Below are 14,818 nucleotides of genomic sequence, written 5' to 3' on the forward strand. Positions count from 1 at the left end.
ATATATTAAAGAGTATAATTTACCTTTAATATTTTTAATCCCATAAATTATGGGGTTTTATTTTAAATCTCATTAATATAAATAACTACAAATTTCATTTTTAAGTTAAAAATATAATAACCTACATAGAAATACATACATTAATGTCAGGGACTTCGATCAAAAACTAAAAATCACAAAGATTTCAGTCAAACAACATTGGTAGTTAGGGGCCATCGTGTTGATCAATAAAAACAGAAAAAGCTCTTATTTCGTAAAAAATAAAAAAATAAAAAATAAAACATAGATGATTTAGGCATATCAATCATCTATTCTATTAAGAGAAGAGCCTTTGTCAACGTTTTCCCCTCTTTTTCCAATTTTGCCCTCATTTTTTAATACACAATATTAACACCAGAAGGGTAAAATAGTAATTTTGTACCTTTTGATAAAATGACAATCATATCCCTATGTTTCCTATTTTACCCTCACTTTTGATAAACAATATTTACATAAGAATGACAAAAAACAGTAATTATGTATTATTAAGATAAAATATGTACTTATTAAGAAAAATTGTCCCACCATCATTTTTTCATACTCTTTTTAAAATTTTAAAAACTAATCACACTCCTTAATAAAAAAAACCAAAAACAAAATAAAATTATTCACACACACAAAGTGTGTGCTCATCGGCTAGTTCTCATTGAATAAATCCTCAGTTACATCCAAAGTAAAAGGCAAAAAAAATTGACAGCTATTTTCCATTAATTTATTAAATTTGCAGCTATTTTCCATTAGTTTATTAAATTAGTTAAAGACTTATCTGATTTTGACTACTTCCTATATTACTTATTAAATTAATTTTATAATGGAATCCTAATTTCATCATTTAGTAGACAGTATTTTAAACGATAACTAGACAGTGATATTGTACTTTAAAAGGAGGTGGAGGATGTTGCTTGTTGATGCTTGAGTGCAAGAACACATATAATTGCCACAGAAGAAGCTATGGAGAATTCTAAGGTACCTCTCCATCTCTGCCACGTCCACAAGCTTTCAAACTTCATCAACCGGACACATATCCTCGTCCACTCGATCGCTCTAGTCTTCTTGATTTCCTATAGAGCCTCTTTCTTCTTCCAACACCCCAAAACCAAAGCCACAACCCTACCATGGCTTCTTGTCTTTGCCTCGGAAGTCCTCCTTGCCTTCGAATGGCTCCTCAGCCAATCATACCGATGGCGGACAGTTTCGCGAACTGTGTTCCCAGAGAGGCTTCCGGAGGATGACAAGCTTCCGCCGATTGACGTGTTTATTTGCACCGCGGATCCGGAGAAGGAGCCAACCGTGGGGGTAATGAACACGGTGTTATCTGCCATGGCAATGGACTATCCACCAGAAAAGCTTCACGTGTATCTCTCTGATGACGCTGGTGCTGCCGTGACTTTGAATGGGATGAGAGAGGCTTGGAGGTTTGCAAAGTGGTGGCTTCCGTTTTGTAAGAGGTATGGAATCAAGTGTACGGCTCCGGAGGCTTATTTCTCTGCAGGAGAGGATGACGGGGATGAGAACGGTGGTTTTGGGGGCAGTGAGTTCGTACAAGAGAAAGAGCATATTAAGGTTAATTATAATTTCTTTATTTTTTTTGTACGTATTTGTGTGTCAATCAACACCAAAATTCCCTTTTACATTTTCTCACTAGTTAAACGTGAGAGAACGTACAGAATTTCTGTTCTCAGAATGATATAATTAGTTGTAAATATTCAATTGGGCATCTCTCATGTACTACCTTTTTAATAGAAGTCGAGTCTATACGTTTGAGGCTTATTATTTTTGAGAAAATACATAAAATGGTCCGTTAAAATGACAAAAAGAATGATAGCGAATAAGTGCAAGATTGACTTTTTTTTTTTGGTTATTTCTCAAAGCAAATTCCTCATGAAGATATATAATGATATTTTTCTGCAACAAAGCTAATGGCGAAGATTTGATCGCAGGAGAAATACGAGGCGTTTAAGAAAAGTGTGACAGAAAATGCAAGGATTGGGGACACTAGGAGCAATAGTCGTCGAGATCACTCTGCGGTAATTGAGGTATTAATGTCCCCAACATAGGACATTGTTTGCTGGTTAGGGAAAGGGATCCTCTCTGGATCCGCTTTGTGGGGATTCTAAGGATCTTCACATTCTAACCGTTTATCGTACATCGTGCGATTAATTTTTGTCAGATACTATTTGTGTTTGATTTTAAATAAACAACGTCAAATGATTTCTGACCGCATGATACATGATGAATGGTCAAGAGTAGATCCGGATGGGATCCAATTCTGTTGATTAGTACTTTAGCTTTGGTGATTCTCATCAATACAAAAGACAGATTTATTTAAGACCAATAAAATAAAAGTAGGATCGGTGACGAGAAGTACTGACATAGAAAGAGTTTATTATAACTGTGGCGTTATAGTCCAATAATATAATATTATGTTTAAGTTTATCATCACAAGACATTGTATTATTGAACTGATATGTTATATGAAATTTTAATTTATCAGTGTCAAAATTATGATTTTATTGTATTAACATGTAATTAATATTTTCCTAGTGATAGTAACGTTGATAACCCGTGCCTCACAACTGACATGCCTACTTAATTTCCAAATTATTTTCTATTTTACCAATACATCCAACAAATGGGAAAAAAGTCGTCTGCACACAATTCATATCATTAACTTTGTCAACATCAGGCTTGCTATAAGAATTCAACCACAAAGGAACCTAATATTCTTGTAAGGAAAGACAAATATTGTTTTAATTACATACAAATTCATCCTAAGAATCATATCTGGAATTTTGGCAGGTAATACAAGAAACGTCCAGTGATAATGCTGATGCAATTCAAGCAAATGAAGCCAAAAATAAGCCTCTTCTTATTTATGTTTCTCGTGAAAAAAGACCTTCTCAACCTCATCATTTCAAGGCCGGAGCGCTCAATGTTCTTGTATGCATGCATCTCTCTTTTTGTAATTTTTTCACTATTTATGTGTCGATTTTAAGTAATATTCTCTTACCATATATGTGTATTACTTATATATTGTCAAGCTAGCTGTCAATTAACCACTATGTCCTAAAAAATAGTTCGTTCAATTAATTGATAACTTTGGTTGACAGTTTGACATAATTACCTACATAGTATACTATTTGATAAGTAACGTTGACGTTGTTCTGATCAGCTACGTGAGTCGGGAGTTATAAGCAATTCGCCTTACATATTAGGTTTAGATTGTGACATGCATTGCCATGATGCAAGTTCGGCTCGGCAAGCAATGTGTTTCCACCTTGACCCCAAGATATCACACTCTCTAGCATTTGTTCAATTTCCTCAAAAATTTTGCAACATCAGTAACAACGATATCTATGACAGTCAGTTGAGATCAGCATTTAAGGTACATAAGAACTCAAGGACCAAACTTTGCATCAATCAATTATATGTCATATGTACAAATGCATATAATAATCTTTGACTAGAATTGGTATGGACTTGTATATAAATAGGTGCTATGGAAAGGTTATGATGGGCTTGGAGGGCCATGCGTGTCTGGTACTGGCTACTACATCAAGAGGGTGTCCTTATGTGAAAGTTCCATTAGTGAAGGTAAATACAAATTCAATTAATTAAATACCTTAATTTGGTTTAATAAGCATATATATTAAAATTATGAACTTGTCCGCAATATATGCGTTCATACGTTTTTTAGGTCACTAAATTAGTTTCACTATTGAATGATCAGCCGGGGATGCAATGAAACTTAGACAATGTTTTGGTCCATCCAATGAGTTCATCAAATCCCTCCGCCAAATAAACAAGCCTGATCGTATGTTCGTCCAAAGAAATAATGCACAGCCAAATGAAACCCAACTACTAGCATCTTGTGCTTATGAAGATGGCACCAAATGGGGCAAAGAGGCGAGTACAATTAAACTATTGAAACCTTACTTATTTCCAAAAAAAGAATATGCCAAGCTTAGTCAATTGTGAGGAGTTGATACGTGTTAGTAGCACAATGTATCAAGCGCTCATAGTAACCCGCTCGGGAGGTGACTGAGCCTAGCATTCCTTCAACTTTATGCTAATGGTGATCTTCTTTTATTTGTGGCATGCAGGTTGGCTTCTTATACGGTTCAGTGGTGGAAGATTACTTCACGGGGTTTCATTTGCATTGCAAAGGTTGGATTTCAGTGTATTGTGATCCAAAAAGGCCACAATTCTTGGGCAGTGGCACCACCAATTTGGATGATTTTTTGGTCCAAGGGACAAGATGGTCTTCCGGCTTGGTTGATGTTGCTATCTCGAAGTTTAATCCTCTTATATATGGCCCTTTCAAAATGCCCACTTTTCTTCACAGCATGTGTTATGCAGAACTTGCCCTTTTCCCCATTTTCTATTTCTTGTCGCTCTGGGGCTTTGCTACCATTCCTCAACTCTGCCTACTCAATGGCATTCCTTTATACCCTCAGGTAATTTTCTCTTATTATACCTATATTTTTTTTACAAGTTTCTTTAAAAATTCTTTTGTATAAATGATTCAAAATATATTATTACTTTCACTATCAAGGGAAATGTTCACTTGCTTTATGTTCTGAAGATTGAAACTGAACCATTTATTGATTAGGAACATGTGTGGTTAAAAATTGAAACTCACAGTCTGTCGATATAAGTATTTGTATAGTATATAAGAAAGCATTACCCTCTTAATTAGTTGTTATACAACTTTAGTAGTATGATTTTGACATGATAGTATGTCGGTCTTGTTCTTCGCAGGTCTCAAATACTTATTTCATTGTATTTGCGTTCATATTCCTATCATCCCATTCTAAACATTTATATGAGGTGCTCGCAACGGGGTCAACATTTCGACATTGGGTAAATGAGCAGAGGATATGGATGATGAAGTCAATCACATCCCATTTATATGGTAGTGTGGATGCTTTCATGAAGAAACTTGGAATAAGAGAAGCCAGTTTTTTTCCAACGAATAAAGTCGACGACGTCGAACAACTCAAGCGTTACAATATGGGAGTATTTGATTTCCAAACATCACTACTATTTCTTGTTCCAATGGTTGCCCTAATCATCTTGAACATGGCATCGTTTGCTGTGGGGATTGCTAGAGGGATCTTTGTGGGGGAGTTGGACAAGATGTTCATACAAGTTTTCATACCCTTCTATGTCATAGTAATGAACTACCCTATCATTGAAGGAATGCTTATAAGGAAAGACAAAGGAAGCATTCCACTCTCTGTTACCCTAGTATCTGCCTTAGTTTCCCTCATTTTCTATTTTTTTGGTTCTATTATTTTCATGTAGCAAAGTTTCCCTCATTTTCTATTTTTTTGGTTCTATTATTTTCATGTAGCAAGGCCATGGCCTATATATGTGTCCGTTATATACATACATTTTTACTATTAAATGTAGGGGTGTCTAAAAGATGTACTCTGTTTATTCTTGTCTAAGAATTCTACTACTTGCCACTTAGTGTTATGGTCTAATGGTATTTCTCTTTACTTGTAAGTGAGAGATCTTAGGTTCGATTCTTTCCAAAGGTGAATTTGAATCAAATTATTGATAGCTCATTACGAGGCTAAGCCCACCCGTTTTCCTTTAGTGTAATATTATTTGTTATAAAAAATAAAAAATAAAGAAAAGAATTATACTACTTCACCCTCCAAAATAATAGGAATGCACAAGTGGAGCCATAATTTGGAATAAAGAAATGTCACCATTAAATTCACCATAAACTAAGCCCAATAAGTTTCGGCTGCAACATTAATAAGTAAGAACATGTATCTCCGTAGTCCAAGTCCACAATAGTTCTGGACATCTCATGTTGAGCTATTTTTTCCAAACCACCCTGATGCCCTACTAAGTTTAAAGAAATAGTAATTAAACACTCTTTTTAACTTCTTTCACACCTATGTTTAATCTTATTTTTTGTTACCATTTAATTTATGCAATATGATGATCATACATAAAGTGGGTGTGTGAAAAAAATAAAAAGAATGTGTGAAAATCACCTCTCCAAATTTAACTAGGGATATAAATGTTGCAAATTTCATCATGTTTAAGTTGGGTTTGTTAAAATTTTATAAGAGCTCAACTTGGTTGGCTCGTTTATTTTCGAGCCGATCTCAAGCGGGGTAAAAAAGAAAAGTCGAACACGAGCTAATTTACAACAATGAGAGGGTCTGCTTGTATAACATTTTCAAGCTTCTTATTAACGAGCTACCCATGTGCTTTACGATTTGGGCATGTCTAAGTTAAGCTTGGTTTGTTTCTTAAACAAGTTGAACGCTCAATATAGAACGAGAAGATAACATGTTTTAAGTTTTAGTCATTGTCTTCATAACAGTGGTGGATTCAAGATTTGAATCACGAAAAGAAAAAGAAAAAATAGTTTATTCACAAAGGCATTTCTTTGAACAATTGTCGTCAGCTGAACCATGTTGCACACATGTCAACATAGATCGACATATGCCAAAGCAATCTGATGAGTGCTATCTAGAGAATTTGTCGAGTGCTCTTGACGCAACCTGCTAAGTGCTGCCAAGATATGACTAGCATGCATTACATCAAACATTTATTGGGCACAAAAGGGACCCATATCAAACATTCGAAGAGTTCTCGAAAAACCTTCACATGTATATTTTCTGGACTCTAGGTGGTCTTGGGACCACTTTGGTCCCAATGTGCATCCATCACTAATTCATGGTAATACTTTTTACCACTACTCACTTTTCAAGGTACTTTATATTGGCTCCAATATAATTTTTATTATTATTGAAAAATGTGAGATCGAACTTAAAATATGGGTGACACAAAATTTAATCACAACTTTGATCAACTCACCCAATGATGCTAAGACTACTTTTGATGCCTTAGTATCCAACACTCCAAAGATTTGCATCACAAAATAAATTATGGTCAAGATTGTTTTTGAGAAAAAGAAAATTGTTTGTTTGTTTTTTTTTTTTTTTTTTTTTTTTTTTTTTGGGTTCAAATAGAAAAAGAAAATTGTTAAGATTATCAAATGCCTTTATTCCCAAGAAAAAGCTGAGATGGCAAACTACTAAATAGACCAACCGTATTATCTTAACAAACAATACCCATGTAGACATGTAAATTTCGTTGCATGCAAATGATGCATCACAAAGCTCCACGTGGCATATGACTCATCACAAATGGACAAGTCATCAATGACATGTGGCACAAGTCAAGCAAAGGAAACTCAAAAGCATTCCCAAAATTAGGCCAAAATGGGGGAATACCCTTTAAAATCGGCAAGGGGTTCAAATTGCTCCAAAGCCAGAATGAAAGCTAAAGCATCTTCACAAAACAAGCAAGAATTGAAGATTTCTCAAAAAATAGGCAAGAAAGCCCTATAGATTTCGGCAAAGCAAGGGAAAGTGGCTAAAAACAAGACACAAAACATGCCTAAATTCTCCCATGGACGAATCAAGACACAAATCAAAGCCAAATCCACCCAAAGGCATGACTTTGGAAGTCTATAAATACAAGGTCCCAAGACAAGCATAAGGTCGACAATATCTACATTCAAAGGCCGAAATTCTCACATTGAGAAGAACCTTTGCCAAATCTTTGAAGACTAATATGTTGCCAAAGCTTTCTTCAAAGAACACACAACCAAATCCGAAGCTTTCTTTCGACCAAAGTTGAAGCATTCCCTTGAAGAATCAACAAGCACTTGTGTCGATTCCTTCAAGACTTTGTTGCAAGCTTAAAACTTGTAACGACGTTCGATTCAAGATCAAGTCGTCAAGACTCGTGCCGCAACTTTGAGATGAAGACTATCTACGTATTGTTTCAAGCTCAAAACTTGAAGCAATTGTTTAATGTTCGTCCAAGATCAAGTCATCGCGACCTTTAGATCAACAACATACGCATTTACATCAAATTTGAAGATTGAATCAAAGGAAAATTGTAAACAAAAATTGTAACCTTACAAATTCATCAATACAAATCTACTCTGTACATGTGTTCTCATTTCATTCGTTATAGATTTTTCGTGTTTACAACCCAATCCTAATTCCCAAAATCCCTTCTTACAATCAAATCAAGATTATGCTTAAGTAACAAAATCACCCCCAACTGCAATAGGAAAACCCTAAGAAGAACAGTAGACACTCACATGCATCGTCCCACAGCCGTTCTCGCTGCCTCACCATCGAACCTTTCACAAGACCACTCTTTAAAACTTTACTTTTCTAGTGTTAGGATCAGCTGCCCAGTCTAAATCAGAGAATGCAGTAATAGACTGATCTAAAGATGCAGAATATGTAAGACCACAATGGATAGTACCTTGGACATATCGAAGAATCCGTTTCACTAGAGCATAATGAACATCAGTAAGACTATTCATATATTGACAAGCTACATTGACTAAATAAGAGAGATCAGGTCTGGTGAAAGTCAAATATTGCAGGGCACCCACCAAGCTTCTATAGGCAGTATGATCATCTAAAAGTGTACCTTTAGATGCCAAGAGTTGAGTATTTGGCTTACAAGGTGTTGGTACAGGTTTATGGGTGTCCATACTAGCCTTATGAATCAAGTCTCGAGCATATTTAGATTGGTTGATAAAAATATCACCATTATCTTTATATTGAAGCTGCAACCCCCCATATCCTTCAATTCAAACACATCCTCTAACTCCTGAATAATAGCTTGAACTTTGCTTGCATTTGAACCAGTCAAGATTATATCATCGACATAGAGTAAAAGAGCCACAACATAAACTCCATCATGTTTAACAAAGAGACTAGTGTAAGACTGAGACATTTGATATCCCATGGCTAAATAACCTGTAAATTTAGCATTCCAGGCACGAGGTGCCTATTTTAAACCATATAAACATTTGACTAATTTACAAACAAAATCTGGGTGATGTGGATCCGCAAAACCTTGTGGTTGCTTCATATACACTTCTTCCTCCAACTCTAATGCATTCTTAATGTCAAGCTGTCTTAAATCCCATTTGTATTGAGCAGCAAGAGAAATTATTAGTCTCACAATAATCCAAACCCGGCTCTTGATTATATCCTTGGGCTACTAATCGTGCTTTATATCGTGAAGTAAACCCATCAGGATTCTTTTTACGTTTGAACACCCATTTACTACTTATAATAGACCGGTGTGTTGGTGGAGGAACCAAAACCCAAGTTCCTCGGCTTTGCAAAGCTTCAAACTCCTCTTGCATGGCAGTTTTCCAATGAACATTAGTTGTAGCAGTTCGAAATGAAGTTGTTTTAGAAGAATCATTAATTGCAACTATAAAAGAAAAGCCACTAGGACTCTGAGCATGAGAATCTAATTGCAAAGTTTGTAACTCTGGTAAGGCGGCAAGAAAAGTAGTATAGTTCTTCCTAGAAATAGCACCAGTTTGCAATCTTGTTTGCATTCTTGACACAGTAGAGGAATCATGATTGTCATTATGTAAAATAGAAGAGGAAGAATTACCTCTAGCCGTGCAGGATCAAGGACAGATAACACCAAAGCTGTTGAAGAAAAGGAATGAGTTGTTTCAGATGGTGATGTAGACACATTGTAATCAAAATCCCTTGAAGTAGTACTAGATGTATCAGAAACATTAGAAGCAGAAAATCAATACTATGATGTTCTTCAATACCCTGTGAAGATGTAGACACATTCGGAACCAAGCTTGGTGGAATCGAAACTTGAAACAAAACTAAAGAATATGAAGATTGAGATTCAGGACCTGAATAGAAGAACAATGCTGTGTAGAAGGGATAGTCTTGTATGGAAACAAACTTTCGTCATGAATAACATGCCTGGAAATAATGAACTTCCTAGTTTGGGGATGAAAACATATAACACATTTATAGTTGAGAGAATATCCAATAAAAACACATAATGAAGCTCTAGGTTGCAGTTCGTTGGTATTAAAAGGTCTGATGTATGGATAAACCGTAGAACCAAACACTTTGAGACCTTGCAACTGAGGAGTTAAATTGTATAATTTATGATATGGAGACTGCATACTTAAAATTGTACAAGGCATTATATTTATTAAGAAGACAGAGTGAGCACAAACATGATACCACAGATCTTAAGGCAACTTGGTAACAATTGTAAGAGTTATAGCTGTTTCCACAATATGTTGATGTTTCATCTCAGCAATTCCATTTTGTTGAGGTGTATATGGACAAGAAACCATATGCATAATGCCTTTGTATTTTAGAAAGTCCTCAAACTTGTTACTAACATATTCACCACCACCATTAGTTTGTAAACATTGAATTCCAACATTGAATTGAGTCAAGATATAACTATAGAACTTTTGAAACACATCAAAAACCTCCGATTTATTTATTAAGGGAAAGATCCATACAAATATGGTAAACTCATCAACAAAACTAACATAATACTTGTAACCCAGTGGGTGATGGTCCCCAAAGATCACTATGAACTTTTTGAAATGGAAAAGTACAAGTTTCTGTTTTATCATAGAAAGGTAACCTAGACATTTTTCTAGAAATACAGTTAGCACATAAGTGTTGTTGCTCATCAAGAGAACATACTATATTTAACTGTTTCAACATTGTAGACAATATTGCATTGTTGGGATATTCAAGTCTTTGATGCCAAATTGCTGTTTTTACTTTCTGTCCAAGTAAAGCCATTGATTTTCTTGATGAAGATGTAGAAGATCCTGATAACAACTGAGCTGGTATCTGAAACAACTATCCCTTATTACTTATTCCTTGGTAAAGAACATCTTTGGTTACCTTGTCATGCACAAAGAATTCATGATCATCACAAATGAACCAACAAAAATTATCTTTGCAGAGTTGTTGTATTGATATCAAATTAACAGCAGTAGTTGGCACATGTAAAACAGTTCTTTAAATTAAAGAATTAGGCACAATATGTAATTTTGCAAAACCAATATGCTGAATTGGCAAACCTTTACCATTGCCAATAGTAATCTTATCAGTGCCTTGATAAGGTGTAACATGCTGAAGAGAATTCACATCAGTGGTAATGTGATGAGAAACACCAATCTCAACTATCCACGAGTCTTGAGGTAGAAATGTAAAAGGACCTTTGATAGGAGCATATTCATGCGACTTAAATGGCTTGTTCTCGTACATTTACGTTATGTTTCTTTAGTTATTTTAGTCCTTTATGCTTCTTTTGTGTGTTTTCAGGATCATAAGACGTGTTTGACGAAAGGATGCATTGTGGAGCATTTTGGGGCCTTTTGGAGCACTATTGGGCTAAGGATGGATAGCTTATGCTTGGAGCCCAAGTGTTGGATGAAATTGAAGGCCTTGTCTGCACCTTAGGACATAAAAAAAAGGGCCTAACCCATGCATAACCCACCAATTTCAGCCACATGAACATAAACCCATTCCTTGCCGTGGGGTACCTAGCATATCCATCCCATTTTCAGCCATCACACTTCATCATTGCAACCACCATTCACCCTAGTTGTCACTCACAAGCTTTCCCATTCTATAATTCATCCACATGCATCTTTAACCCTTCACTCACATGCTTTCCCAAGAAAAAAATCAGCCACATGCACACCAAATCATTCCTTGCCGTGGGGTACCTAGCATTTCCAGCATTCCCATTTGCATTTTCAGATTTCCACCAACCAATCTAGTTGTCATTTCACATGCATTCCTTTCTTTAATCATTCCTAGCTGCCATTCACATGTTCTCCCATCCATTCTCTCCCTATAAAACCATGCAATGCATTCATGCAATTGATTCCATTCACCATAACACAACACACAACACACCAACACAAAATTCCCCATTCTTTGCCGTGCATCCCCTTCCATTTTCTGCAGTTTTTCTCCTCCATTTCATCCCTCCAAAACACTATCCTACCACCACACATCCATTCCTCCATACACCTAAAGCCCTAAACATTTCCTTAGACTTTGTGCCACAACAAAGAGGAAGAGAAGAGGACCTAAACGTTCATACAATTCAAGTTTGAGTTGTTGGAATGTTTAGGTGTTTCTTTGATTTCAATGTTTAATTTCAATTCTCTTTGTCTTGTACGTATGAGGAACTAAACCCCCTTTAGCTAGGGGGTGATTCGAAATACATGTTTATGCTTGCAATATGAATTGATTATCTTTGGTTGGAATTTCATAAGTTGTGGATTCAATTTGTTTAACCGTTTGATTGATAACTTATTTATGTATGTTTATTGAGAGTGCACGCTTAATTTTCATGCATGAATACGACGCTAGAATATAAGTGAGTTTCACCTAATAGTTATGAACTTATATTCACAAGTAGTGGAGGTTGCTTATAAACAATCGCGTTAAATGAATTCTTGGCACGAGTTTCATGCTCATCAATAGTAACGAATGCCTCATCAACACTTATAGTTTTCATAATGCTTAATGATCTTTGATTGTATCTTTATTGTGCTTTTCACGTAAAGGACTTTTGGAGAATGTGGTGAATTGCGTTGCGCTAACCCATCCAATTCATTAACTTAAGGAGAACTTGACGGTTAATTTAAGCGGACCTAATTAACCCGGGGTGTTGAGTTTCATAACTTATCGAAAGACCAACTGAAAATCAATCTTGTATGCAAGTGTAACATGTGTGGAGAAGAACCCCTTGGCTATTCCATCATCCATATTTTCATCACATTCATATTTACATTTTGCCCTTAATTATATTCTGTCCATTTAATTTAATATCGTCCAAACACATTTCCCCCATATTTCGTTGAGTCTTAATCATTCGTATTTGTTTTATTTTTGTGTCTTTAAGCATTTGGAGTCATAAACACTTTCAAATTCGTCTAAATCAAGTTCTAGTTTCTGTTTGAGTCAATTTGATTGTTTTAGGCAGTTTGAGTATTTCAAAGCTATTCTGAGTCATAGTAGTCTTGTTAAGAGTCTTTACATTTAGTTTTTGTGTTTTCAAGTCAATTCAAAGTAGATTAGCACCCCTAGTTAATCCCCGGTTAGAACGATCCCTACTTACATCATTACTACAATTGTCACAAATAGGGTTTAATTTGTGTGCGTATAAATCTCGCATCAACCTTGAGCTTGCATAGATGTTAAAGATGGTGTAGGAGTTGTGCCTTGATAAGAAAAGTTGTTCCAATGATGAAAATCCAAGGCATTATGAACTTGTTTCCCACGTATTTGATGCTCAACTACTTGTCCAACTTGATTAGAATTAGTAGACCTCTTCTAGCACTTAGGAGTTGTATGACCTCTTTTGGAACAAATTTGGCATTCTGGAACAATATGTGTGACAGCCCGTCCCGAATTATTCGTACCGTAGGTGTGAAATGACAATTTTACCTTTGGTGAGTATTTGTCATTTTGGGGTGATTGTTTTGTGGTTTTGTTGGTTACATCTGGACCACACACCTACACCCACATCATCTTCTCCCGTGCCCTTTCTATCGCTGACTCTCTCTCTCTCTCTCTCTCTCTCTTTCTCTCTCTCTCTCCTTCTTACTTGTACGGACGGGACTCAAAACCCTTGCAAACGTGACGGATCGAAATGGAAAATGGTACCTTTGTGTTCGTGAGGATCATACGAGTTTAACCATACCAATTTCAAGTAAGGAATCATTCGATTTCACGTCGAACCAGGAATCTCCGATTTGGTCACTGTTCATACACATGTGAATTATTGACTTTCAGGGAATTTGAAGCTTTTAGGAAGCTTAGTGAGGTCCTTAGGAAGCTTGGGGTGGTTCGTTTGGTGGAATTGAACGTCGGGATCGTGAGTTGCAAGTTTGGCCTATTTTTCTTGAATTTCTCTGACAACATCTCGTGATCTTTGGGGCTTTAAATAGGTAAGGAAATTTTCTACAAGTTAAGAGCTTCAATTTGGTACTGGTTTCATGAAATTTGGTGAAGAAACGAGTGAGAACGAAGGGTTTGAAGTTTTTTCCAGGTTTCCGGCGACCAGCAACTCGCCAGAGAAGATGACGGAATATTCCATCAATTTGGACAGAATATTCTGAGGCAATCAGTCAGATTTAACGGAATCTGTTAGGGTTTAACGGAATATTCCTGACGGCGTTAACTGACGCCGTCAGTGTGACTGACACGTGGCCGCGCGTAGGGGGCACGTAGGTCCGTGCACTTGCCGTCGCGTGGCGGCGCGTGGGGTCTTGGAAAATTATTTTAAAAATATGGGGATGTTTGTGAGGTTGAGTAGATCACGTTGGTGTATTCACACACCCCATTTGAGCATTGTATGAGAAGTTATTACCTAATTTTGGTTATGTGCTTTAAATTGACGATTTTATAGTTGTTTCGCATATAGGTGAGACCTATCCTGAGGATGAGCGCAGTCACTCGAGGCTTAGGGGCTACGACCCTTCCACATACCAGTGAGTGGGCTTTTGGTTTTCCGTATATACCTATATACTTGTGGTTTTTCCCAGAAAATGAAATGGAATGTTTATATGTTTTAAATGCTATGCATAGCGTTTGCCTATTTATTTATGCATTTGTAGTTGTATATATGTATGTTTAGTGCTGCGAACGCACAGGTAAGTGTCAGGTAAGTTTATGGTTTATGATTGTGAATTAGTGGTTATGTGAGATGCATAGAGAGCTCATAACCTGCACCCCTGGTGTTAGTGCTCCTGCCCAGAGTAGGGCACAATACTTCACGTGATGTTCACCTTCCACACCATATGCTCATCTTGGATCCAAGTTAGGTGCACAGTCCTGTCGTACATACCACTATAGGTGGTTCCGACTCGTAGGTGACCCGCGATTATTCTCCCAGT

General features: G+C 36.4%; 1 protein-coding gene across 1 annotated transcript; it reads left to right on the forward strand.

Annotated features, from left to right (window-relative positions):
- Nucleotides 1-899: 899 nt before the first annotated feature.
- On the forward strand, nucleotides 900-5,481 carry LOC137745336 (cellulose synthase-like protein G2). The gene is made up of 8 exons (XM_068485279.1): nucleotides 900-1,602; nucleotides 1,980-2,075; nucleotides 2,839-2,979; nucleotides 3,212-3,424; nucleotides 3,534-3,633; nucleotides 3,770-3,945; nucleotides 4,143-4,496; nucleotides 4,801-5,481. The coding sequence occupies exons 1-8, from the start codon at nucleotides 991-993 to the stop codon at nucleotides 5,344-5,346; spliced, it is 2,238 nt and encodes a 745-aa protein (XP_068341380.1). The 5' UTR covers nucleotides 900-990; the 3' UTR covers nucleotides 5,347-5,481.
- The last annotated feature ends 9,337 nt before the right edge of the window (nucleotides 5,482-14,818 follow it).

This window comes from Pyrus communis, chromosome 9 (genome assembly GCF_963583255.1).
Source record: "Pyrus communis chromosome 9, drPyrComm1.1, whole genome shotgun sequence".
NCBI lineage: Eukaryota > Viridiplantae > Streptophyta > Magnoliopsida > Rosales > Rosaceae > Pyrus > Pyrus communis.

Coding starts and splice junctions, on each gene's coding strand:
- LOC137745336 (XM_068485279.1), top strand. CDS start 991: ATGGAGAATTCTAAGGTACCTCTCCATCTCTGCCACGTCCACAAGCTT. Junction 2,980..3,211: donor CCGGAGCGCTCAATGTTCTT/GTATGCATGCAT, acceptor TGTTCTGATCAG/CTACGTGAGTCGGGAGTTAT. Junction 3,634..3,769: donor TGAAAGTTCCATTAGTGAAG/GTAAATACAAAT, acceptor TTGAATGATCAG/CCGGGGATGCAATGAAACTT.